Source organism: Girardinichthys multiradiatus, chromosome 15, assembly GCF_021462225.1.
Source record: "Girardinichthys multiradiatus isolate DD_20200921_A chromosome 15, DD_fGirMul_XY1, whole genome shotgun sequence".
Taxonomy (NCBI): Eukaryota; Metazoa; Chordata; class Actinopteri; order Cyprinodontiformes; family Goodeidae; genus Girardinichthys; species Girardinichthys multiradiatus.
This window is the reverse complement of record NC_061808.1, coordinates 10,695,169-10,721,366: the sequence shown is the minus strand read 5'-3', so window position 1 is coordinate 10,721,366 and position 26,198 is coordinate 10,695,169. Positions and strand designations below refer to the sequence as shown.

The following is a 26,198-nucleotide window of genomic DNA, read 5'->3' as shown; positions in this document are numbered from 1 at the left end:
TATTTAAATTTTTTATTTTGCACAATTCATCCAATGTGAGTTAGATCTATAACCAAAGTTAAAATACAGATTAGTTGCAGCAGTAACACTAAAGCAGTTTTTCCTTTGGAAGAGAAAGGTTCAGCAGAAAACAGGGTACATTGAAAAATGAGTGAAGGTGGATGGAATACTTAAAGCTAAGTCTAACCCACACGGGCAATGAACAAACTTGCTATCATGCATGTTTGTGTCCTGCTGTGAAATAATTGCAAATATGAAACCTTGAAAAGGGAACAGTGCTGACCTCAATCACTCTAACAGTGACTTTCCAAAGAAAAAGGGGACTGCTTGCATATTAGGAGTTGATTTATGTGTCCCCAGGGACTTTGGTTGTCCCGTCTCTGCCCTCGAGTCTACAATGAAATCTCGATCTCTTAATGAGGCTTTTCTGTTCATTTACTCCTACGTAACCCCACCGTTGCAGATTTGGCTTTGTGTTTTCTCTCCAAAAGAGGTTTACCATGAAATCTGGGTCTCTGTACTCCCCCCTCAAGGAACTTCCTTATTGTAGGAGGATGTGTGAGTGGAAATCTTCTTTCTTGCTCATCTCTACATCCTTGGTTCACTGTGCTCACTGAGGATGGTGGGTGGGTGTGCTAAGATGGCAAGAAAACTGAAATGGAACTCCCAGATCTTACCGCCTACATGTCGTTCTCTCATAAAAGCATCATTTCTTTTTAGTCTGGCTATCTTCCTTCTCCATGTCAACACAGTTTTCAAGCTTTGTGTGATCCACTGTGACTCATTCATCATTCTTGAGAGTACAGATGCTCTGCTTTCTTTGCAGATGCAGCTGGGAGTAAGGATTTTTCTGTTGCTTTTAGTTTAGTAGTACTTCATTCTCAAAGGGCTACTTCATTTGACTTCATTTGATTTCCTTGAGTATATCAGCTAAAAAATTGTTGTCAGCAGTAAAGTGTGGAAATGTGAGTTAATCCAGTGGTTTAATGGATGAAATTCCTCCAATGGGGGCACCTATTTTTCAGTGATGCACCTGTGTGCTGTTTATCAGTACAACTGCGCTAGCTATGGCACTGCTACTGGTGTGCTGAAGTACCCTATTTGACAGTGGCTATGTTTTATTTTTAGAGCAGTTTTAGTGTTTGTGCGGCTCTGACCAATTGCAGCGAAAGATTTTTTACAAAAAGACAGACATTTTATTTATACTTTTTATCGTTACTTTTATCACTATTACAACCAATGTCGCAAAAGATCGTGATAAGATTTATAAACCATATCGTCCTTGTTCTAACAAATCTTTTGTGATTAATAAAGCTGACAATTATTTACCACTTGGGGGCACACATGTAACGTGTATAGAGCATTGAACATTCAGCCCAAAATGCTCAAGCGATCATTTAGTATGGTTAAAGAAGTTTTGGTTCCGGTGACACCACAGCAAAAGTTAAATACTCTGTCCTGATGCGGTAGCATTCTATACATTTTACATAATTTATCCCAATGAACACCTAATGTATGTACAGGCCAGCATCACAACAAGTGCACATACTTCATAGATGTGACAAGACTCAAGGTTGCACACAATTATAAAAAGATAAACGGTGTGACTGAAGCTGTATAACTTATATATACTTATAAAAAAATGCATGTTTTAGATTTCCGTCTTTCTTAAAGTTTGAACGCTCTAATGGTCTAAGGCACAGTTGTCAAATCCACGTCCTGGAAGCCCAGTGTAAGATGTGTCTCTCCTTCAACAAACCTAAATCAAGTGATTAAGTCATTAGCAGAGCTCTGTAAAATTTAACAGTCGAGGAGATGATTCAAACCTTGGATTCAGGTGTCTTTAAGCAACATCAGAACATGTGATGACAACCTATCATCTTCTACAAAATTAAAGTGACTTAGCTCAACATGGCTCTGATGATTATTTATTTTTTTTATTTTTTGCTACCTTCCCGTAGTTCTAACACTATCTACTTTCGGCTAGATTCCATCTTGTTGGCATGGATATGATACCTGATATTCACAGTGGTGCACTAATGCATTCTTTTTTTTATTGACCAGGGCCATTTTTTGCATGACTAAATATATTCACTCAAGTTTTTAATACTTTTCAAACGTTTCTGACATCACTGCAAAAGATCATGGTTATAATGAAGCATGTTTGACACATCCTCAGGATTTGCAGATCTGTATGACAAAGACACTGTTTTTGTCATTAAAGATTTATGTTATTATTTTAATTACTGAGCCCACTGAGGATAATTATAAAATGAACCATTAAATCTACTTTAATTTAGGTCGAGCAAAGTAAGTTTAAAATGCCATAATTATGCAGAATTGTTGGTAAGGTATAATAACAATTTGCAACAAGTTTATCTTTTATATAAACTGTAGAATTGTTTAAAATCACACTGGTACTTTTCCACTGAGGGCATCATAAACATAGCATCACTTGAAAAGTTAGTGTTCCATTTACCCTTTAATGCCAGCCTGAGTCAGTCACAGTGTAGGAATAGATGATATGGTCACCAGCCAGCAAAGGAGAAGGTTTTACATTTAATGGCTGTAAAACTATCCTTTGTTGTTGTAGGACTGCAACCAATGAATATTAAGTGTCTCTGATGAGGTTAAAATGTTTGTTGCCATTCTGATTTGCACTGCAGGTACAAACACCCTGGAGGAATTAACTTTTTTTTTTTTTCCTCATTTTGTTTATCAGGCTCAAACTTTAGGGGATTATTTCTTACGTAAGAAACTATTCTGTGACTTAATCAGAAGAAAATGAAGAAGCTGTATTTATCAACAAGGGCAGACTTGTGGAAAAAGTCTGTAATATCTGGACTTTTTGCTTGCTATGACTTCTTGTAATCTTTTAAATGTGTGTTTTATTTAGTTTTTACATTGATTCATGAAAAACATTATTCAGAGTTCTGTTCTTTTTTTTTTTTTTTTTTTTTTTGTTTGTTTAAACTACTTACCTCTTATCTGTTAATCATTTAGGCAAAGAAAGAATCCACAATGCAAGGGATAAGCCAGTGCATTGGCTAAACATAACAAATTAATTTGAAAAGTAAAGATTTTCCACAGGCAGTCTATTAAAAAGAAACATGGCACAGAGTAAATAGACTAACTGAAAGAAAATTTATCTCAGATTCTCCACCAGCTCTTTCCTATTTATTAAAGACATGACTATAAGATACTGGTCATCTGCATAAGATTCAACTGCCTCTTGTTTTATTCTCCACTTTTCCATTTTCCTCATTTGTTAAAACACACTGCACAATCCTTTAGAGGATAATTTTTTGTTTGTTTGTTTAATGCGATGATGAACTTCAAAAAAGACAAAGGAATATGACCTCCTCAGCAAAGTGTGTTTGTAAGAAGAACTGAGAAACTGTTTAAAATGTAAATGTGCCTAAAAATTGAAAGCTGAAATCCCATCCACAAGAAAACATCTAATTGTGGATTAAACATTTTTAGGGTTTATCAAATAGGCAAACCAAACCTGACTTAACATATATGTTTAGCAGAGTTCCTATGCAATCTGGTAAAGTATGGAATTACTCTATATATAGGTGTTGTACAGATCTCAATGAGAATGGAAAATTATTGTATTTCAAGCCTTTATTCCATATCTTCTTCCATACATACACACACATATGCATACCAGCCAGGTTGAAAACAAACGCATAATTTTCCAAGATTCTGCCTTACAACTGGCGCAGATCACTTTGAATGGAAATATTAATGAATTCAACAAAAGCTTACATGGTCATGTACAAGGATTGGACTGAAAATGAATAAAACGTAAAGTCCAAAGAAAAGCACCAAAAGGCCTTCAGAAAACCTAGCTAACTATTTGATCTAGACCACTTAGAGAGTTTACAAGATTTCTTAATATATTTTAGGTAAACTGTATTTTTTCCCATCAGTTAGTGTGCAGCAAAATAAAGATTTTTCCTCCATTGGTGAGGGAGAGCTCACTGTAGACGGTACTGCAATGACAATATCAACTATGATCAATCCACATTTTACGGACTCTTTCCCCACCACTCTTTTTGAGCATAAGCATCTCTGCCACTAAAATATACATCAGGTAAGGGTATTGATGGCAGTAAATGTCTGTCCTACAAGACCCATATATTATTGGCATACTGAATATCCAACAAAATATTGCATCCTTTTAAATATCTCCCACATTGATGTTAGAATAACTATTGTAATTCAAACAAGAACATTTTCTCTATTTTAAACTGGATATAGCTTAGCCATTACTTCATGCAACTACAGTTAGAAGATAATGATGAATTTAAAATGTCTGATTCACTGGTTATTGTTCCCTCAGTAGTTGACCTCTTTCGTAATAAAGAAAACATCTTATTATGCCGTATCCCCTGGGCATGCCTTGTCAGGTATGCTGCTGTGTCTGTCTCTGTTGTCCAGGTTGGCATTAATGGATGTGGTGAAATGTGTTCCTTCCAGTCACCAGGAACTTATTTATCAGCTCTTTTCTTGTCCTCCACCTGGTCTGTCAGGTTACAGATTTGAATCTCTCTGTCATGTGTCATCGTACCACAGATAAGGGCTTAGTTTCAGAGCTAGACAGATAAAAAGATGGTATTGTGCTTGTGCTTAGAACTGTAAGCCTTCCAGTATTCTTAAAGCTTAATACTTATTTTGGTTTATGAACAAGATCTTGCCATGCTCTGGGGCTGGAACTAAGTTAATAAAGCAATCTAATTTAATCTGTCTAGCTAAAACGTCCCGCAACCCTCTGTGTCTATCAGTTTACCTTCACTAAAACTATGTCCCCTTTTTTTCAGCTCCTGGAAGGCAGATTCACGTCCCAAGTTAGCCATGAAGTCGATGGACTGATCTTCCAGCCATGTGGGGTAAGTCATCATCCATGTTTGGCAGCCTGTCATTTGTCAACACCCGAACTTTCATTTCTACAAGTTGAATGTCGGCCTCTGATTTTTCTCACTTTCGGCTTCTACATGGTAAAATGACAGCTGGTAATGACAGCTTGTCATTACCAGCAGCTGTTTGTCACTTTCTGCACCAGTCTTGTCCCCCTGCCAGTAGAGGAAACCGCAGTCTTACTACTGCCTTCAAACACACGGGCCTCTCTGTGAGATGCTGGACATTAAATCATTGACGTATAGGTTTGTGTTACGATGGAAGTGGCCTTGCTGAAATTCTAATTTACTTGGTTTTAGAACAGCAGAAAATCACTTTTATCTCTTGACAGTAATGCTATTCCACTTTTCTCCCACTGCTATGGACCCAGGGGCCTATATTTCTTTGGGCAACATATGAATAAATCTACATAACATTAATGTAAAAAGGTGCTGGAGTAAGTTTTTTGCATGTTATCGTCTGCTTCACCTTCTGAGTTTTGGAGTTAGAGCTTGATGCTAAGCACCTGTAAGCTGTCTCTTCTATACTTTGTATGCTGCATTAAGTAACAGCTTTATTCTACTTGGTCATTTGCTTCCTTCTAGTTTAATCTTAACTCTTTATAAACGTGACAAATTGTAGATCTCTTTCATAAGCTGACACAATTTTTGAGCTCTCAATTAAATGTCTTTGACATGTTTACCAAAGTACCAAAGCCTGCTTAAGTTTTTATGGCTTCTTTCCATGTTGCCACTTATAGGAAACATACATACATACATACACACATACATACACACATACATACATACATACACCCACACACACACACACACACACACACACACACATACATACATACACACACACACACACACACACACACATACATACATTCATCATACATACATACATACATACATACATACATACATACATACATACATACATACATACACACACACACACACACACACACACACATACATACAGTACCAACATGTACATATCTGTTTAGACTTTCATAAGTTAACCTGGCTGCTTCACAGTAGTCAGTGACAAAAACCTTTGCTGAAGTGATTGGTTTGAAGATGTTAAGAGGGCCACATCATCTACAATAAGCATAGATAAGACCCCGAGGTCCCCAAACCAGTCACCCTCTTTTCCACAACTACACCTTCAGACCACCACAGCAATTGCATAATTGTCACACTATTCCATGCCAAGATGTTCCAAGGCCAAGCTTTTAAATTGTTTGATTCAGAAGCGTGAAACTATCCATGTTTAAAGTCCAAAATGTGTTCTGTCCTGGCATCCAATATGGGTTAAATGTGGCAGTTGAAGCTTGTAAATAGAAGTGACACTTTTTCTGCTCACACTAGAAGAATGAAAGAGCATCCAACTCATAGTCAATCAAAGCTTTTGTGAGATATTCTTAACTAGTGACCTTTATTGATAGTTACCAGACAGGAACTGTGCAAAGAGAGAAGGGGGAAGATATACAGCAAATGTCTCAAGGTCAGAAATCGAACCCAGGACGGCTGCATCGAGGACTATTGCCTCTATATACGAGGCATCCACCCTACCGCTACATCACGCAATGCCCCTAAGGGCTGTTTTTTATGTTCAAAAAATGATTACAGATTATGTTAAATGACGCATAAAGTGACAACTTTGAATAACAAAATCTGAGATGTATTTTGTAAGTATAAAAATATTATGATCATGTTATTATCTAATTATGATCAACCACATGGGCAAGCAAAGTAGTAATATAGGAGGACATCCAAGCTGCCAATATTGTTTCAGTGATGTTCTCATTCAGAAGAGGCATAGACCAGTTTAGAGGACAGCAGTGGAAAAAATGTTAAAAGCAATAAACAACAAGCTGTTTATCTTGTGATAAGAAGATATGCTTCTCAAAGCATTCAGAGCTCATTTGCTAATAAATATTAATTCTGAATCTTGAAATTTGTTTTCCTACAATCATAGAAAAAAAAAGCATTTATAAAGGACAAAGCACATGTTCAGTTTGAGGCTAGATATCTGCCTCTATAATTTACTATCTTTTAATTCTATAAACCGAGCTCACATTATTGTTGGCTATAAATAATGAAAACAGGGCAACAGATGTTTTCATAAACACTGAATTCAGTAGATTTGCATTACAGCAAATTAAGAAACCCATATGGACATGAATAATTCAAGCCAACATGTGTTCTGAGTCTGGACTCCTGCTTCTCTTCAACCGTTGGGCTGTCGAACATTTAGTACATTTAGGGAATTTCAATCAGCTATTTTGATAGCTCTGATAATCAACACATGCTCTTTAGCATTTTGAAAAATTACCACCCTTATCAGCTCCCTGGTTTCTTCCTTGTATCAGATTATTATCATTAGATCATAGCATGATGATTAGCGCTGTCCTTTTACTTCATACTGTTACGTTCTATGGAATTGATTAAGCAGCAATCAAACAAGCGATTAAAAGCTTCTCTGTACCATATGGAGACTGCTTACTCATTAGCATAGCTTTTTGAAATGTTATTGATAACAATTTGTATAATGCAGAACAAGTAGCAGCATCTTAAATCATACAATTACTGTAAACAGGTCAGTTTGAAGGATTAAGAGACATTTCTATAAACCTGTGCCATAAAGGGGTTACTGTCTAGTATAGTCATTTAAAAATAAAATTATGAGACACACTTATAAAATTCAGTGCATTTGTCTACATTGTGATGTACGATCTGCTACTAGTGGGGTAATGAATTTTTTTGGTCCAAGATTTATTGATATAAATACACCACAATATTTCTGTTATTATGAAGGTGAGTGCTTTAAACTTGAAGCCCCGTATCTACAACTGAAACCAGGTATTTACATACACTGTAAAAAAAAAAAAAAGACCCAGTATTTTTTTTTTGTCACAGTCAGACAATAAATCCAATCTCCTGTTTTAGTTCAGTTAGGATTACCAAGATTATTTCTATATGGCGAGTGCCAGGATGAGAGAATGTTTCATACATGTTTTACATTTTGAATATTTGATAGCATTCCTTTCAAGCTGTGTGGTTTGGGTCAAACATTTTGGGTATCCTTCCTTCAATATTTCCACAGCTTCCCACAATAGTTTGCTGGAATGTTGGCCCGTCCCTGCTGGAAGAATTGGTGTACCTGAGGTAGGTTTGTAGGCCATCCTGCTCACACACAACGTTTCAGTTCTGTTTACCAATTTTCTTTGAGGCTAACATCAGGGTTTTCTGATGGTCACTCAAATTGACTTTGTAGCTAATTTTACAGTTTGCTACCAGTCATTGTACCTTTGGAAAACCCATTTGTGCCCAAACTTGAACTCTCTGGCCGGTGTCTAGAGAGCTTCCTTCAATATTTCCACATATTGTTTCCTCATGATGTGATCTATTTTGTGAAGTGCACCAGTACTAGCTGCAGCAAAACACATCTATAACATTATACATGAAAAGACGATAATCTCTGAGACACAGAAGCCATCTCCATCATGGACAGTATGAAGGCAGGACATTCCCATGCAGTTTGTACTTGCATATAACTGAACAAATGAACATGGTACCTTCTTTTTTTTCTATTATGTTACACAAGTAAGCTGTGTGTTCATGTGCCTACCATCTACCTTCCGTCCCTCATCTATGGTCAAACAATATGGATCATGAGCAAAAGAACGAGATTCTGGACAAAGCAGCTAAAATGAGCTTCTAGCGTAGGGTGGCTGTACGCAGCCTTAGAGATAGGCTGAGTAGCTCCATCATCCGGGGGGAGCTCGAATTAGAGCTACTGCTTCGCTGCATCAAAAGGATTTTGTTGTGTTGGTTTGGGAATGTGATCAGGATTCAGACTGGGTGCCACCGTTTGGAGGTTTTCCAGGCACATCCCACTTGAAGGAGACCGTGGGAAGACAGAGAATTTGCTGGATGGACGATATATTCAGAGATTGGACACGCAGAAGACAATGGATGGGTGGATGGACGACATATAATAACTTCTATAGTTAAAAGACGTTATCAAGGATTTATTTCAGATAAAAAAAATCAGTTTTTTTGTAGATTTAGTTTAGCCTTTTCTCTCACATTGTGTGGTTGTGCTTTAATTTCCAATTTGAGCTAGTTCATTTTACTTCTAGAAGTCATTTAATTCAGTGTTTCTCAGCTTTCTGAGTTTTTTTGTTTTGTGTTATCTGAGCTTTAATTATCTCTGTCATTTTGGGTTTCGCAGTGAAATAGCAACAGTTCTCAGGAGAGCTGGGCAGTGAAAGTCGGCCAAGACTTGCTTACCCATCTGCATTTTTGTCCACTACAACACAGAGACAATCTGCGTTTGGCTCTCCCCAAGGCTCTTTAACTGATGCCTTACTGTCACAGTCAGACTCAACATAAATGTCTCAGTTTTGCAACTCTTGATGCTCTGTTGTTTGGTAAAATATAATTTTTCCCCCTTTTTACTTCTGAATTTTGGTTGGTTTGTTGTGTAAACTTCCCTAAATGAAGAAATCCAATTTAAAAGAAATCCAATTTAGCTCCAAATTATTTGGCATTCTGTGTGAGAGAAAACTTTACAACAGTGTATTGAATTTTCAAATGGTTTACTGTCCTGGGAAGAAATTAGCAGTGGGCTTAGAACAGTGTTGTTGTTTGTTGCCAGTATTTGATGTGTGTTGGTATTGTCCTCTGTAACCTCTTTGAATTTCATAGATTACAACTAACTGGGCCAGAGACGGAGATCTCTAAAGCTCGCCTGCCTGTTAAATTTTACTGTGTATATTTCTGAGCATTTACTGAACCTGCAGTTAAAATGGAAACATCATCAGCATCCCGGTTGGGTAGTGTTTTCGGATTAACTGTGACAGCTTCATTTCAGCGACCTGAAATGGTTGCTGTTCATCAAGCATGAACGGATCAGGCGAGGGCAACAAGGCAGACATCCTGTCAATGAGAAATCTGATTGCATAGACATGCTGTTGACCAGACAAGTCAATTTTGTTGTCAGGTGCATTTTATCACTCCCCTGATATAATTCTTGTTTTTTATTGGACAGAAGTCCTCTTATAACACTGCAAGGCCATTGCTGTTTCTCTTCATCTGAGAAATTAGTGATATACAGTTATTGTTTAGATTCCTTGCTAAGATGTCCATAATCAGTGATTTGTGATTACATTATGATCATTATAAAGCTTTTCGGGAAAACAATTTACTGAAGGTCAGCACCTAGTTGGATGAGGACCTAAAAACCTTAAAAGAATAATGATGCCAATGGGCAGTTATCTGCAAATGGCAGTTATGGTGAAAATAACTGTGCCCTTGTTTAAATTGAGAGATTTAGATATTGAGACACAATAATAATCATCTGGTCTGTTAATAGGTTAGTTTCAGAATTTATTTTTTTAAATCTGTTCCAAAGTATACAAAGAATATTTAACCATGTTATTATTGTAATAAATGAAGATAAAGCTAAAATTTAAAAAGCTGTCCATCTTCAGCAATTCAGTCCGGTTGAGGTCCAGTGTTCAACGTTTCTGTAGGAGAACAATAATTGAAAATTTTTTTTTGTTGCCATTCTATTGTAAAAATGACGGTTTCAGCCAAGATTATCTCACTTTCAGATCCAAAATACTTCGGTGTTCAGAGGAGTTCAATTCAGTTTTATTTATAGGAATGTATGATCAATTAAATGACAAAATCATCACCCCTCCACCACCTTGCTACAAAGTTTATATGTGGCATGTAAGCTACTAACCCATCATGATACTGTATATCATGGTTAACCATTTCTGCATTGGTCTCATCTTTACAAAAGACATTATTACAGAAGTCTCCCATGGAAGCAGCAATACTCTGTTGTTCACAAAAGCTTTTCCTGTTTTTTTTTTTGTTGTTGGTTTGATTAGTAACAACAGTGTGGAATGTGTGTTTTTGTATAATTGAGGTTGTAAATAAATAATTTTAGAACCTGGTCAAAAACAGATCTGTATGTAAAACCCTAAAAAGAGGCTATACTTTCCTTTTTCTTTGACTCTAGCCTTCTGTCTGTCTAAACTGAGAAATTAAACAGCTGGTTTACGATGTTGAAAGCTATATTATTCTAGACAATACAAATACATTTAAGCTTATTGTTGCATAGTATTGTAATGTATTTTATCCACTAAACAAACAATGAGGCAACGTACATGGGTTACAACAGTAATCACCCAGGTGACAGACACAGTTCCGACAGTACATAATGACAGTGTCAGGATGTTTGTCTGCTGTTTCAATATTGATTAAATGAGATATTTCTAGATATGGAAACATAACTACAGTTAGATGGTTACTCATGAAACAAATTCAGGAAACATTTAACCTGCAAGAAAAAATGATAAACCATCCAGGTTTATTTATTTAAATACATCTTTTGGTTCTTTTATCCTTATATTGAGTCAAGCTCAATGACATATGCATCATATCTACAAAACATCCATGCTTTAATCTCAAATCACTTTTATTTTTATACAATGGTTAAATTCCCATTCAGGAACAAGTTTTTCCCACAAAGCTACCAACCCCCTACCTTCAGATCCTCTGCCTGCACTAAAGATCTCCGAGGAAGATGTAAACAGGCTCTTTCAGCGCATGAAAACAAAGAAAGCTGGAGGACCTGATAACGTCTCCCCATCATGCCTGAAAGCCTGTGCAAATCAACTCGCTCCGATCTTCACAAGGATCTTCAACAAATCACTGGAGAAATGTGAGGTCCCCTCCTGCCTCAAAGGATCCACCATCATCCCGGTGCCCAAGAAACCCACCATCCTAGGATTAAATGACTACAGGCCTGTAGTCCTGACGTCTGTGGTCATGAAATCCTTTGAGCGGCTAGTGTTGAAGCACCTGAAAGACATCACAGGCCCCCTGCTGGACCCCCTGCAATTTGCTTACCGAGCAAACAGGTCGGCAGATGATGCTGTTAACTTAGGTCTACACTTCATCCTGCAACACCTCGACCACCCAGGATCCTGTTTGTAGACTTCAGCTCGGCCTTCAACACCATCATACCAGACATCCTCCACCAGAAGCTCACCCAGCTCAATGTCCCAGCCTCAACCTGTCAGTGGATCAACAGCTTCCTGACGGACCGACAGCAGCAGGTGAGACTGGGGAGCATCTTCTCCCGAACCAGATCAATAAGTACTGGTGCCCCCCAGGGGTGTGTTCTATCCCCACTCCTCTTCTCTCTGTACACAAATGACTGCACCTCATCGGACTCGTCCGTGAAACTCCTTAAGTTTGCAGACGACACCACTGTCATTGGACTGATCCAGGACGGTGATGAGTCTGCATACAGACAGCAGGTGGATCGGCTGGTACACTGGTGCAGTCAGAACTACCTTGAACTCAAGCCACTCAAGACTGTGGAAATGGTGGTGGACTTTCGGAGAACACCACCCCCATACACCCCCCCTCACCATCCTCAACAACACTGTATCGGCCGTGGACCACTTCAGGTTCTTAGGAACCACCATCTCTGAGGACCTGAGATGGTCTTCACACATAGACACTGTTCGAAAAAAGGCCCAGCAGAGACTGTACTTCCTGAGGCAACTCAAGAAGTACAACCTTCCACAGGAGCTGTTGGTCATCTTCTACACTGCCATCATTCAAGCTGTCCTGTCTTCATCCATCTCAGTGTGGTTTGGCTCATCCACAAAACAGGACAGGTCCAGACTACAACGAATAATCAGGAATGCAGAGAGAATAATCAGGGCCGACCTTTCCTCCATCCAGGACTTATACAGGTCTAGGGTCAGGAAAAGAGCTGCTAAAATCTCTGCAGACCCCACACACCCTGCACATAAACTGTTCAGAGCTTTACCTTCAGCCCGCCGCTAGAGAGCACTGTTCGCTAAAACCAGCTGTCACAGAGACACTTTTTTCCCCTGGGCTGTTTCTCTGTTGAACATTCAATAGAGTACAAAACAACAGCATACAGATGTTGCACATGCACCTTTTTATCATATATGTGTATATTGTACATTGAAACATTATACATTGTATATTCTGTAATGCAAAAACAAAACCAAAGAGCAAAGTGTACTGGAGTCAAATTCCTTGTTTGTATGTACAAACTTTGCAATAAAGCTGATTGTGATTCTGAAATTGTTCTCAAAACCCACTTATTTTTTATGTCCCCTGTTGTCTTGATATGCCACCATATGTAAATAAGTGGTTTCTGAATTTCGCTTAGCAGTGGTAGCTAGCATTGGTTTTTAGGGAGCTCTTAATGTCAACCCCTAGTGGGAACATTTGATGTTCAGCATTTGGCAGCACATTCTCCTGTGGTGCGTTCCAGAGCTCCGGTGTTGGCCTCTTTTGTAAGATATTATGACCGCTGTTTGTATTTGTTTAGTTAAAGCAATGTCTTTGGCTTTGATGTTTTAGTACTGTCTCAATTTCACATAATTCATGTACTCTTATAACTGCTTTTACTATTGTACAATAAATTCATAATCATTAGATTTTGAATTGTGAAAAGGTTAAAGATTTTACACAAAATTATTGTACTAAGTGCTGGTTCCGTAGTTTTGCCTTCAGACTTATGTTTTTAGGGCTCATTGCCAAAAATGTAGTTAACTTACAGTACACTCATCACAAAATATACATACAAGTAATTCATTTTTCAATATGGCGCATAGAGTGAGACGCTTGTGCCGTAGAGGACAAAAGAAAAACGAGTACTTATAACGATTGTCAACCTGCAAACAAAACGCAGCAAGGAAGCCAAGGAGGATTATAGGGTTCATTTCTAGGGGTGAGCACTGAAAATAGCACATTTTCAATCATTTCTGCAGAAGCAAATATTTTTTAAGCAAAATTGGCCCTCATTGAATATAATTATCTGTCCTAGCTGATGCTTTGAGCATGAGCAGCCTCATTATTACATTAAAACGAAGGATAGTAATGATTCTGGTAAAATATTTACACGAAAGTCTGTCACTCTGATGCTACATACCATATTGAATCCTTGACTTTTTTCTATTTTTATTGTCAGTCTCCACTTATGTTCCAGCTCTTTCCCATTTTATAAGACAGTTTCATCAGGTTATGTTCACAGTTGATCATGATCCTAGCAGTTGCCCATCATAATTGGACATTGTTAGATACTGGCTCCTAGTTTGCTTGATTTGTAATCTTAATTATTTTTAATGGAGGGTGTTTCTTTTACCAAGTTATCTTCCTTCACTATAAAGAAAGTTTATTAATGTGTTTTTTTTTCTGAAAACATTATTTTGTCTGTATTTGGTTCTACCAAAGTAAAATTCAACTGAACTTTTTGGTACATGAAAAGAAGCAAGACAAACTATTTACAGAGGTTGGTCAGTGAAACTGAAATACCTGGTTTTAGACCACAATAATTTATTAGTATGGTGTAGGGCCTCCTTTTGCGGCCAATACAGCATCAATTCGTCTTGGGAATGACATATACAAGTCCTGCACAGTGGTCAGAGGGATTTTAAGCCATTCTTCTTGCAGGATAGTGGCCAGGTCACTACGTGATACTGGTGGAGGAAAACGTTTCCTGACTCGCTCCTCCAAAACACCCCAAAGTGGCTCAATAATATTTAGATCTGGTGACTGTGCAGGCCATGGGAGATGTTTAACTTCACTTTCATGTTCATCAAGCCAATCTTTCACCAGTCTTGCTGTGTGTATTGGTGCATTGTCATCCTGATACACGGCACCACCTTCAGGATACAATGTTTGAACCATTGGATGCACATGGTCCTCAAGAATGGTTCGGTAGTCCTTGTCAGTGACGCCCATCTAGCACAAGTATTGGGCCAAGGGAATGCCATGATAGGGCAGCCCAAACCATCACTCTGGGCATGCAACAGTCTGGGTGGTACGCTTCTTTGGGGCTTCTCCACACCGTAACCCTCCTGGATGTGGGGAAAACAGTAAAGTGGACTCATCAGAGAACAATACATGCTTCACATTGTCCACAGCCCAAGATTTGCGCTCCTTGCACCATTGAAACCGACGTTTGGCATTGGCATGAGTGACCAAAGGTTTGCCTATAGCAGCTCGGCCGTGTAGATTGACCCTGTTGAGCTCCCGACGGACAGTTCTGGTGGAAACAGGAGAGTTGAGGTGCGCATTTAATTCCGCCATGATTTGGGCAGCCGTGGTTTTATGTTTTTTGGATACAATCCGGGTTAGCACCTGAACATCCCTTTCAGACAGCTTCCTCTTGCGTCCACAGTTAATCCTGTTGGATGTGGTTCGTCCTTCTTGGTTGTATGCTGACATTACCCTGGATACCGTGGCTCTTGATACATCACAAAGACTTGCTGTCTTGGTCACAGATGCGCCAGCAAGACATGCACCAACAATTTGTCCTCTTTTGAACTCTGGTATGTCACCATAATGTTGTGTGCATTTCAATATTTTGAGCAAAACTGTGCTAATTGAACCTTCACACTCTGCTCTTACTGGTGCAATGTGCAATCAATGAAGACTGGCTACCAGGCTGGTCCAATTTAGCCATGAAACCTCCCACACTAAAATGACAGGTGTTTCAGTTTCATTGTCCAACCCCTGTACTTCACTTGGGTAAAAACAATGGAGCTAGAATTTGTGGAGAACTCACTTTAACCTTAAGAAAACATGGTATTCAAACAGTACTGTACATAAGAACTCAGAATAACACAAAAGCAATCATGTAGAATGACTTGCATCCACAACTGGGCTGTCTGCCTGAGAAAACTAAAGGTGCCTCCTGCAAGAGTACAACAAAATATGTCCACTATGTCTTAGAGAGAATTAGTTTTCTTTGTTTCAGTAACATTGAATAAATTCTGAACTGATAAAGCAACCATTGCTGCATATGATGAAACTGCTTCTGAAACTGTCCAGATGGTAATCTCAGTGTAAAGACTAGAAAGAAGAATGTTTGCTTTCTTGTTTTTTGGCAGATCATTTAAACTGTACAATAGAAAATCTCTGTACGTACTTAAGCTGTGATATATTTAATTCAGGTGAAATTGATGATTTCTAATCAGATTATTACAGATAAACTCCACCACATTACTTGGTTAATGTGTCATTGCTTTGGCCTGGGTATCTCTTACAAATAATTTACCTTATAGTTTATGCATTACGTTTTTACTTTTCCCTTTTTGGATTACTCATTTATCCGGATATTTTTTTTTTTTCTACCGCACCATAGAGCACCACAACCTAGTCTCAAAAGTAACCATAGTGCCAGTAGGGGTCTTAAATAAACCATATACTACGCCTGAGCTGAAACTGAGGGACTTTTTGTCTCCTAGGAGCAGATTTATTGGACTTTTGCAGCCTATTGTGTGTTATCCACAGGCCTCTTGAACATTAAGTCTGCCTTGCAGCAAAAAGCTGTTACTGAAATGAGGCTTAAAATATTTGAATCATAGGACTTGCAGTAAGCCTTCTAGCAAACTTGTTTTCTCTAATCTAATTAGCAATTCTATGAATCTTTTCTGTATTAAGATTGCCTAATAGTGTAATAGTGTACATTTATTGGATGTATTAACTTTTTCATATCAGTCATGCAGTCTAATATTTATGGAAATGATCTTATATGTTGCCTGAATTAATGAAGCCCTCTATAGCTGCAAGTTTCTTCATTCATTTAGTTTAATATACTTTTTTGTCCAACTTTTCTCATAAAATGCAAATTGTTTTTAACAGGAATGAGCAAGAACCTCAATATTTAGCACTTCTCTGTTATTTGTTGATGGTATTATGTTCCTGATTTTATTTAACAAAAGATATTTATCTGGGAAAGCATTGATTCGGGCAATAATACCCCTTTACATCATTGTGTATCTAGCTTGTGTTTCAATAGACTATTATATGATATTCGGCTTAAAGTCAATAAATGCTATAGTGTGCCCTTTCTGAACATTTGATGCTGTAGTGTTGGCGTTTTGATGACCTACTAAGCCAGTCTGCTACAAATTTGAAATTTTAAGGGCATAAGCATAAACCTAGACACCATATAGGGTGTACCACAGATATGCATCACTGCTACTCAAATGTTGTAGCAATGACCTCGGAATAACAATACCTCATCTCATGCTGTGCCACGCAGGCACACTATCTACACCAGCAAAGATTTTTTTTATCTCATTTTTAGTCCAGACAGTCCATGCAGCACTGAACTTTTTGATTATTATGATTGTTATTTGACAATTTCAACCCTAACCAATCTAGTGTAGATGTTTTTTTTAGGTTTTTTTCTTTTTTTGTCCACACTTGTTCACTTTTTTTTTATAAATGCATTACACATTATGTCATGATCAGGTTTAAGGACAGGAGAAAAAGTAAAAGGGAGGAACTTTAGAAGACCTTCAGAACGAATGAAAATTGATTGAGCGAGACCACTTCTAAGGTTACAAGTTTGTCTCCTTTAAAGAAATATAAAAATTACAACTGGTTTGAAACATACTTGCATGTTTCTAATAAATTGCCTCCTGACATTTTAATCTCTACAGCAGTGCAAGAATGGATCTAAATGTTGTCTAGCTTTTTTGTTTACTTTAGGTCAGTTTAAAATCAACATGGGGGTTAATTTCCTCCTGTGGAAACATTGATCTATTAGATCAATTACCCCCCCGGTTTTTCTCAACTTCGAAAGCATAGTTTATCTTCTTTTCTCTCCCTGCATTTACATTTGCCTCCTTTGCCTAGTTTTTTATCACTTTGTTAAGCTTACACAGTGGGGGCTCCAGTGCCACCTAATGTCACCCCATGCTGGATTTTGTGAAAGCTTGTACAACCAGAATATTGATTGTTTTAAATTATGTCTTTAGTAGAATGTCAGGAAATTTGACATAAGTTGTCAGTTCTTTGATGCACTTTTTTTTGTATATTGCTAGGAGCTTCTAATAACCACAAAATAAGATAAAGAAAGATTAACAGACTGCTGTTGTATTTGTACGTAAACTCAGTTCAGACAACATGACAATCCCATGATAAGTAATAGTACCTGAGCCCAGAGCAGTACAATCAAAAGCACGGTTTGGTCTCAGTTTTAGCTGATAACTGACATTAGTGGAAAATTGACAGATTGCATTAGCTTGATTGTTTACTGGTATTTAAACTCCAATGTCAGATACACTTATTTTACATTTACTTTATTTTCTATTTCCTTGTTTTAGACGTCTTTTAGACGTTGTTAAAAGACATCTGCTTTTGCGTTATCTGGATGCTTCCGTTTTTTTTCCTCCTCACACTCTAAATTTCACAGCCTCTGAAATTCTGATTTGAAACATCAGGTAATTTCTATGCATTGGCAGATCATTACACGAAAATGAATATGATAGATGAGAGATATGTTCCTGAAGGCAAGGTCGGAGCAGACGGTCTATTGTTTGCTTCAGTAATACACTTTTTTTTTTGTATATGCCCTCATTTATTGACTACACCAACAACAGTAATGAAAGAGCAAATGCATCAGGCAACACATTCTCATTTGGAAATGAATTTGAAGGCTGTCTGTTTATACTACCTGCAGACTGATAGGGCTTTCATACAGCTGTTGCCATGGTTCCTCTGGCATGGACTCGTTTAGAGAAAATATCACTTTAGCTTAAAATGGTAGCGCAAGTGTTTTAGCACACAGGGTTGGGAACAAACCTGAATGGATCCTCAAGGCCTTTCACTTTATTTTTGGGTTTGAAAAATAGTTTTGAGGTTGTGGGGCACTGGATTTGCATAGCATTGTGACTATGGTTTTATTTTGAAATGGTACAAAGCCTTCATGTAGAATAACCCTGTGATTCAAGTTTACATTAAAAAAAAGTTCAGGCTTACAGAAAGTTTGATTTGATGGCATCAACTACCTCAAAAAAAAAAAAAAAAGACTATTGCATATTTACATCCGAATTGCACCACCTCTTATTTTCACGATGTGGTGTGTTTGGAAAGTGATGTTCCAAATGAATCAGTTTTTTGGTTTCTATTCCTTATGTCCAGCTTAACAGTTTGAGACATTATTTGTATTTTTGTCTTTTATAATTATGTGAAATAGCAACGTCTCGTCAATTTTGTATCACTGTTACTAATCAGAGGCGTTTAATTCATTTGCCGATACAAAGTCCCTTTCCGACACTAGTTAAAGATAATAATCTGCATTTTTAAAGTACTGAAAAACATCCACTACAGTTATTCAGCATTGCATGGTCTACAACATTGTTGGGATGGTAAATTGTTTTATACCAACCATAGACTTTGAGAATTAGAAGCTACGCGTATCTCTAATCCGAGAAATGCTTTTACTAGTAGCTACACGCTAACATTCTTCCAAATGCTTGCATATGATGGATGCATATGATGTTATCTCTAGTGGTTATAAAACGGTGATAATTTGGACAATGAAAATAAATGGAAAGTCAAGACACAAGCACAGAAAAATATGCAGATAAATATTCCCACACTCCAGTGGTTCTAAATGTGGAGTTTAGAGAGAAAGTGTTGGGCAAGAGTAATTTAAATTTCTTTAATTTCCTAACTTTGTATAGTAAAAGCTGTATTAAAGTGTCTTAAGTTTTATGTAATCCAGAAAGCACAACAGGTCCACAACATCAGGTGTTTCTTCTGCCTCAATAGTCTTGCTTTCCGTACACCCGTCCTGCCACAGGGGTGTACGAGGGCCAAGGCTCGATCCGCTTTACTTTTTCATGTACTGTGACAGTGCAGGTTCTCCTGAGGAATCCTGTGTTTTCCACACATTCCCTTCGCAGGAGACTTCTGTTACCTGGCAACCTGACAGTGACTGGATTTGGTCATCTGTTCCCACCTCCACCCGTCATCATACCTTTACATTCCTCATGTTTCAGTGCACTTGATTCATGTCCTTGGAAATGTCATGCGTGCATGAATAATCCAAGCAGCAGAAGGAAGGATGCACGATGAAACACAGTTGTGATGTGAAACTTGTAATCACTGTAAATCGTTGTACATAGTTTTTTATCCATCTATTTTAGTTAGGTTTGACACTAACAGGAGTTCTTAGTAGAGCATCAATTTTATGAGGTTTTCTTTAACTTTTGCCTAAAAGAAAAAAAGTTCTTCAGCCATTTGGTTCTTCACTGTTTTTGACAGAAATTACTAAATGTTGCTTGTACTTTCCGTAAAGTAAATCTAATTCTGACAAATCTTCTATATTGTACCTTTTTTGTTCCTCCTACAGAGGTACAAGCCTGGGAAATGTGATGACATCCTTAAGTGGAAACCACCCAACCTCAACTCTGTGGACTTTCGTCTCAAGATCACCAAAGTCGGAGGAGAGGGGTGAGTGGCTGTTGCCAGGGCAATGCTCAGCCCAGCAAATCCGATAGCAACTATCATTTCACACACATACATTCAAGGCTCTGTGTAAAGCTGTCCTAACACCATGTTAAATTTGTTTGACATTAAAACTTTTATTTGACTCCATGTTTTTTTCTTCCCCCTTGGGTTTCTTCTGTTGCAGTAAAACCACACTCTGACAAAGGGAACTTCAGTCTCCATTTTTGCCTGTCTGCACCTTCTGCTGTCTTCTCAGGCACTTTTTACTTGCTCTACAAGCTTTGTCCTTCTGGGTCTTTCATTTTTGTGTTGCATAAATTATTCAGTTCCAGTCCTGCAGATTAAAGCCCTCCCCCTAATAAACATAACAAGCAGGAAACCAATTTGATTTTCAAAAAGGCCATCAACCCCTTGCAGCTATTTAGACCATATAGATTTCTTTGTTTTTGAAACTAAAAATACAAAGCTATTGTCAGTTCTTGATGAAGATTAGGTGCAAAATAACAAGCCAAGTGTATTATTGGAATAACTCAAAATATCTAGTGGATGATTATGCAGTGTTTTGGTATATTAAGGATTAAAAAGCTATAAATTCCTCTCACGTGGGTGCATTGTTAATGTTGACAAGAAAATCCTCAGAACAACACAGAGGAAGAGTAGCAATTTAGCTAATGACCCTTTTTTTCTTCAGATGAAAAAGAGGCAAAACCAGATTTAAAAACTCTATATGCAGAAACGACAACCATGACATACACATTTAAAATTTTTGTTAATAAATAAAAGCGGAAGAAAAAAATATTAAAGAATTTATGAAAAACAATATGTTGTTAGTTGAGTGAAAAGGCAGGATGAGCTGGAAAAATAGTCAATGAGACTAATTATGCTTTCAGATGTCTTGAGAGAATTTAGACGTGAAAACATCTTTCAATAGCGCAGGGAATGCAAAATATTTTCACACCTTCATTAAGTTCAGTTCCCATTCAGTGCATTTTTGAAAGTGAACCAAACTACTTGGACATTGTCATGCAGCTTCAACACCTATCAGTTAGGGGCACTATGATAGAAGGCTGCCCGTATGACCAGCCGGTGAGGCAGCTAGCTCTTAGTATCTTGCTCTGTTTACACAAGACAAATGCGGCGGTACTAATGTTTGCAGATCAATCATATTAACCCTAAATCATACAAGAGATGTAATTTCCTATCTTTGTTGTCCTGTATAATCTGCTTGCATTCTCACTGCAAGCAAACAGCACCAGGGCTCACTGCATACAGTGACCTACATTTTCAGGCCGACAAGAGTTCAGTTTGAGTTCAGATTACCTTTCATACCTGCCCAATCGATGCAGACTATCCAAGGAAACCAGCTCAAATCAGTTTTTAAGTTAATTAAGCAGCTCTAGGGTCCAAGTGCCCATAATCTTCTTGATTAGTATGATTACTGTCCAGCCCTCTAGGAGAGCTTGCCCATATATTAAATAAAAAGATTTCTCTATATGTTAGAGGCCCTAAAAATGTATTCCCTCTAACTTCATATTTTAGTTAACTAAACTTGCAGCAAATGTAGCAAGATTTAGAGGACTCAAACTAGAATGACTACAGAAGTCTGATTTGTGACTAAAATGTTTAATTTCAGGCTAAACACTAAGACAAAATCTAATTGAGAAGGTGCTAAATGTCCAAACGACTCATTAAGTACACTTGTTTTATTGCTTGGTAACACAAATAGTGATATTTCAGCAACATTTTAGGGATCTGGACAGGGTGAAAACAATTGGCTGAAGTTAACACTGATTGGGGGGTAGAAAGGTGATTTGATTGGACCTATAATCAGGACCCAAAAGGTGAGGAGGTTGTTAGAGCCAAACGGGCTGGTATGAGAATTTCAGAAAATGTTGATCTGCTGGGAGTTTTCATACTGAGCATGCTCTCGAGTATGTTTCAAAAAACGGAAAGTATCCGGTGCCTGGCAGTTCCATCGAGTTGAAAAAAAATGCCTTATTGATGCCTTATGGACAGACTTTTTTGAGAACTAAAATCCAAATGTCAACTTGTTATACAATTGGATTTTTAGTACACATTATTTTAAAACTGTGGTGTGTCTGAGCACAATCCCAAGTAGTCGGTAGCCTAGCTGTGCAGCCAGAGTTTACTCTTCTGTCAACTCAGAGCACCATATTGTCCTCTGTTTGGTCCCCTGTTGTCTGAGCTGCTGTCGTCTTTCCTCTGAGAGCCTTTTGACCTTAGTGACTGTTCCAGCTCTTTAGCCATGAGTCCACCTCCATTTACCACCAACAGACTTGGAGGATGACACCAGGGCACAGCCACTCATTCTACTGTAAAGACAACCAGCCTTTCAGCCTGTGAGTGTCTTTACTCCTCCTCTGTGTGTGGGTGATCACAGACAATCAGTGTTGCCATTTCAGATCTTTTCTGATATTTTCCCAAAAGACAAGTTTTGCTGGCAGAGTAGCAATCACCAGGGCTCACTCAGTCTTGGTGTAGGCTTTCAAATCTCTGCTTAGTTGCTGTCTGGGAGGGAGAGATGGACAGACTTGTTTGGAGGCAACAACTGTTTATTCATCAGCCTACACAATCAATTGTTGAGCACATCTTTGTGCATCACTGAGGCACACAGCCTTGCAAGTTTTATTATCTTCTCTGAAAGCACGCAAAGAGGCAGACAGTGATTATTGTGTGGCAGCAAAAGGGAATAGGTGGAAACGGATAAAATGGAAATATTGAGCAGTTGCAGAGACATTTCCAGAATCTCAGTTAAGGATGGTGCCTAAAGTATCGTATATATTTCTGGATATGTGGCTAATTTTGGCCAGCTTCTTCGCTGAAAGCAGGATGAGTAATGCTTATATCATAGTTCATTAGATGCACTGGGATTTTAGGAGCTTGGATTGCTTAAATTATCTCTCCCAAAGCTAAAGCCCAAACCTTCTCGTGCTGCCTTTATGTTCCCAGGAATACTTTTCCATTACAGCATCACGATCCATATTTAATCTGAATGATTCCAATCATGTACATGCCCTGAAAAAGCATTAAGGTGAGGTTGAGCATGGAGTGAATTCAAATCTTTCACTCCAAAGTGAATAAATTTTGAAAATCGAGATGTTGGAAGATTGAAAAATAGTTTTTATGCTCAGTTTTTCTGATCCAGCGAAGAAGGATTCGATTTGGAAAAATGTAAGATGTCGAGAGAGATATGTTTCTAAAGTTCATGCAATCTAACAAAACCCTGCAGAACAAATGTGGAGCCAGTCTCTGTCATTATGAATAGATTGCCTTCAATCACTGCAAAGAGTTGTAGTTTAAGCCACCTCATGGTGGCCACAGAAATTTGTTTGGTATTATTGAGGGATTATACAAGCTCATTGCAACACTGTATGGATTTAAATATTTTTCATAGATACAACTACAAGTCATAGATTGATGCTACAGACTGCATTGATATTCTCTCACTTAAGGTTTTCATACCTGGTGGTAGATGGGATGGATCTTTATACAAACACAAAACTCCACAAAAATAAGATTAGGTTCACATAAACTGTATTAGGTTTACTCTAGGGTGTTGGAAAGGAGGCAGCAGCAGCCTGTCGAACCTCAGAGTCTGTGGACAGTGGACCAGATCTTTTGTCTCGCTGAATTGCTCAGAGGATCATGTGAGTTCTGTGGATCTGGAACCTGCTTATGACTATTATTCTAGAGGATTTTGTTTGGGAGGGGCTTGTGTGCCGGGGACCCTTTTAGTGCTCTCTGCTGCTTGTAAATTCAAAGCATGAGCTGTGTCCACATTTCGTCAGAAAGTCAAGCCAGTTCTCAGTTGATTTTGGACTCCACCAGAGTTTGTTCTGGTCACCGATCCCGTTTAAAGGGGGTTTATGGGCAAGATCATAAACCAAATCAAAGAGAGGAATATGTCTGGTTTGGGAGACTGATGTGGTGGTTTGGACATCTGGTCAGAATGCTTCCTTGGCACCCAGAAGCCACTAGAAGGACTTTTTATCCCATCTGTTTTGGATTGCATGAGATCCCCTGAATGAGCTAGAATGTTTTGCTTGGAAGAGGAAGGTCTATGTTTTCCTCTGAGACTCGTTACCTCCTTGACCCGATCATAGATGTGGATGGAGGCTGTTAACGGTCTTTGTATATTTTGTTTAGGTGAAAACCTTTTTTTTTTTTTTGTACGTATAATCAGGCAATTCAGCCTGATTATTGATTGCTATTACCAACATGTACAGAAAATTTGGATTATATGAAGATAATTAAGATATATAAGATCAGTAATTTCTGCAGATATGTTTTCTGACTCCCTGGCAAAAATCACTTGTTTGATCCAGCAGCTTAAAATCAGAAATATATTTTTTTAAGTACTAACACTTTTTGCCAGCTGTTTGAGCTAAAAGTATTTTTTTTCCAGAAGCATTGATCTACAAAAGAGAAATAGGAATTAAAAAGAACACTTTAGAGTTCTCATAAACACATCAGTTTTTACTGAGTCAGACCTTTGCTGACTTCACTAACTTGTTTCAAGACCATCTAACCCAAAACTGTTATCCTCAAATGTTTTGTTGTTTTTTTTTATTCACTGCATTTTTTTTTCTTGTTGTTTTTTTTTTTTTTTTTTTTTGCTTTAAATCAGTGTGTCCATGCTAACCCTTGTTCACACAGAAGACCTTAACACAGCAATGGAAAATGTTGGCCTGGTCTGATTGCTCACCCTTTCTCATACATCAGCTGGATGGCTGGGTGTCTGTACCTTGCTTACCAAGAGGAATTATGAGAAAAAGTCAACCCACTGTGAATCTTGGACAACGTTCTGCTGGGAAACCCTGGGTCCTGCCATTAATGTGGATATTACTTTGACACGCAATCAAATACCTAACCCTTGTTGAAGACCATGTACACCCTTAAATGGTGGTTTCCCTGTTGCCTTTTTCATCAGGATAATATGCCTTTCCACAAAGTTAAAATACTTCAGAAATAGTTTGAGGAGGACGAGTTTGATGCGTGACCTCAATTGAGTGAATCATCTGTGGAAAGTGCTGGAAAAATAATCCAAGATATCCCCACCTTGCAATTTATAGGACTTAACTGTACTCTGCAAACATCTAGTTGAGTAAATGCTTTGATGGGTCAGTGCTGTTTTTGTAGAGAAAGGACCACCAACACACCATTAGGCACATAATGACTTTTTGTGGTGCTTGAAGTAATTAGATAGTGTTCAAAAAATGGTTTAATAAACCCCATCTCCAGCAGAAAGCCATCGGTTAAGATGTCTGTGCCTCTGAAAGGTTATTTGCCTGGTAAATGTTGAGAGAGGAAAGATTTTAAAAGCAAAGGTGCCACAAGATAATTGCAAGAGAAACTTTACTGTTAGTTTAGTAGCCCAATCATTTAAAGTGGCTCCACCTTGAGCAACAGCTCTCCATTATTATTATTTTCTAAACTGAAAGTGCACTTATCGCTGTGTACTGCAGGTAAGACTCTGAATATTTATGCTTCACTCAACACTACTTAGAAAGTCTGAGCTATTCTATGATCATGAATCTGAAACATGACCGTTTTTCAATGGTGAAGCTGTTAGATGATGCGGTGTGGTGTCATTCCCAAAATATTTTCATTTAAAATGTTGTCTTTATACCTATTCTTGTTCTTTTAGTTTGTTCTTTGATTTGGATTTGCTTAAACAGTCTTAGATCCATGCTGTCATTGAACTACGTAATGTTTTGTATCTCAACCTTACTTTGAGGAACATGGAGGTTTTCATGTCATTTAAAATAGAAGGACTTAGTCGCACTTTGCCCCTTAAGCATTTAGATTGTAAATTGCATTTACTGCGTCGAAAGTGCTTGTAAACATCAAGAAAAAGAGTTTCTTCCTGTGAGGCACTCTTGATTTATACACTTTAATCTGTTTCAGTCTTTGTTCCAATGCCTTTGGGAAAATCACGTTGAC

General features: G+C 38.0%; 1 protein-coding gene across 1 annotated transcript in view; it reads left to right on the top strand.

The window, feature by feature from the left end:
* rngtt (RNA guanylyltransferase and 5'-phosphatase) overlaps positions 1–26,198 on the top strand; it is a 124,475-nt gene that overhangs the window by 71,991 nt on the left and 26,286 nt on the right. The window contains exons 12-13 of the mRNA XM_047388514.1: positions 4,827–4,895; positions 20,137–20,237. Coding sequence (XP_047244470.1) covers positions 4,827–4,895; positions 20,137–20,237 — 170 coding nt within the window. The remainder of the gene's footprint in view (positions 1–4,826; positions 4,896–20,136; positions 20,238–26,198) is intronic.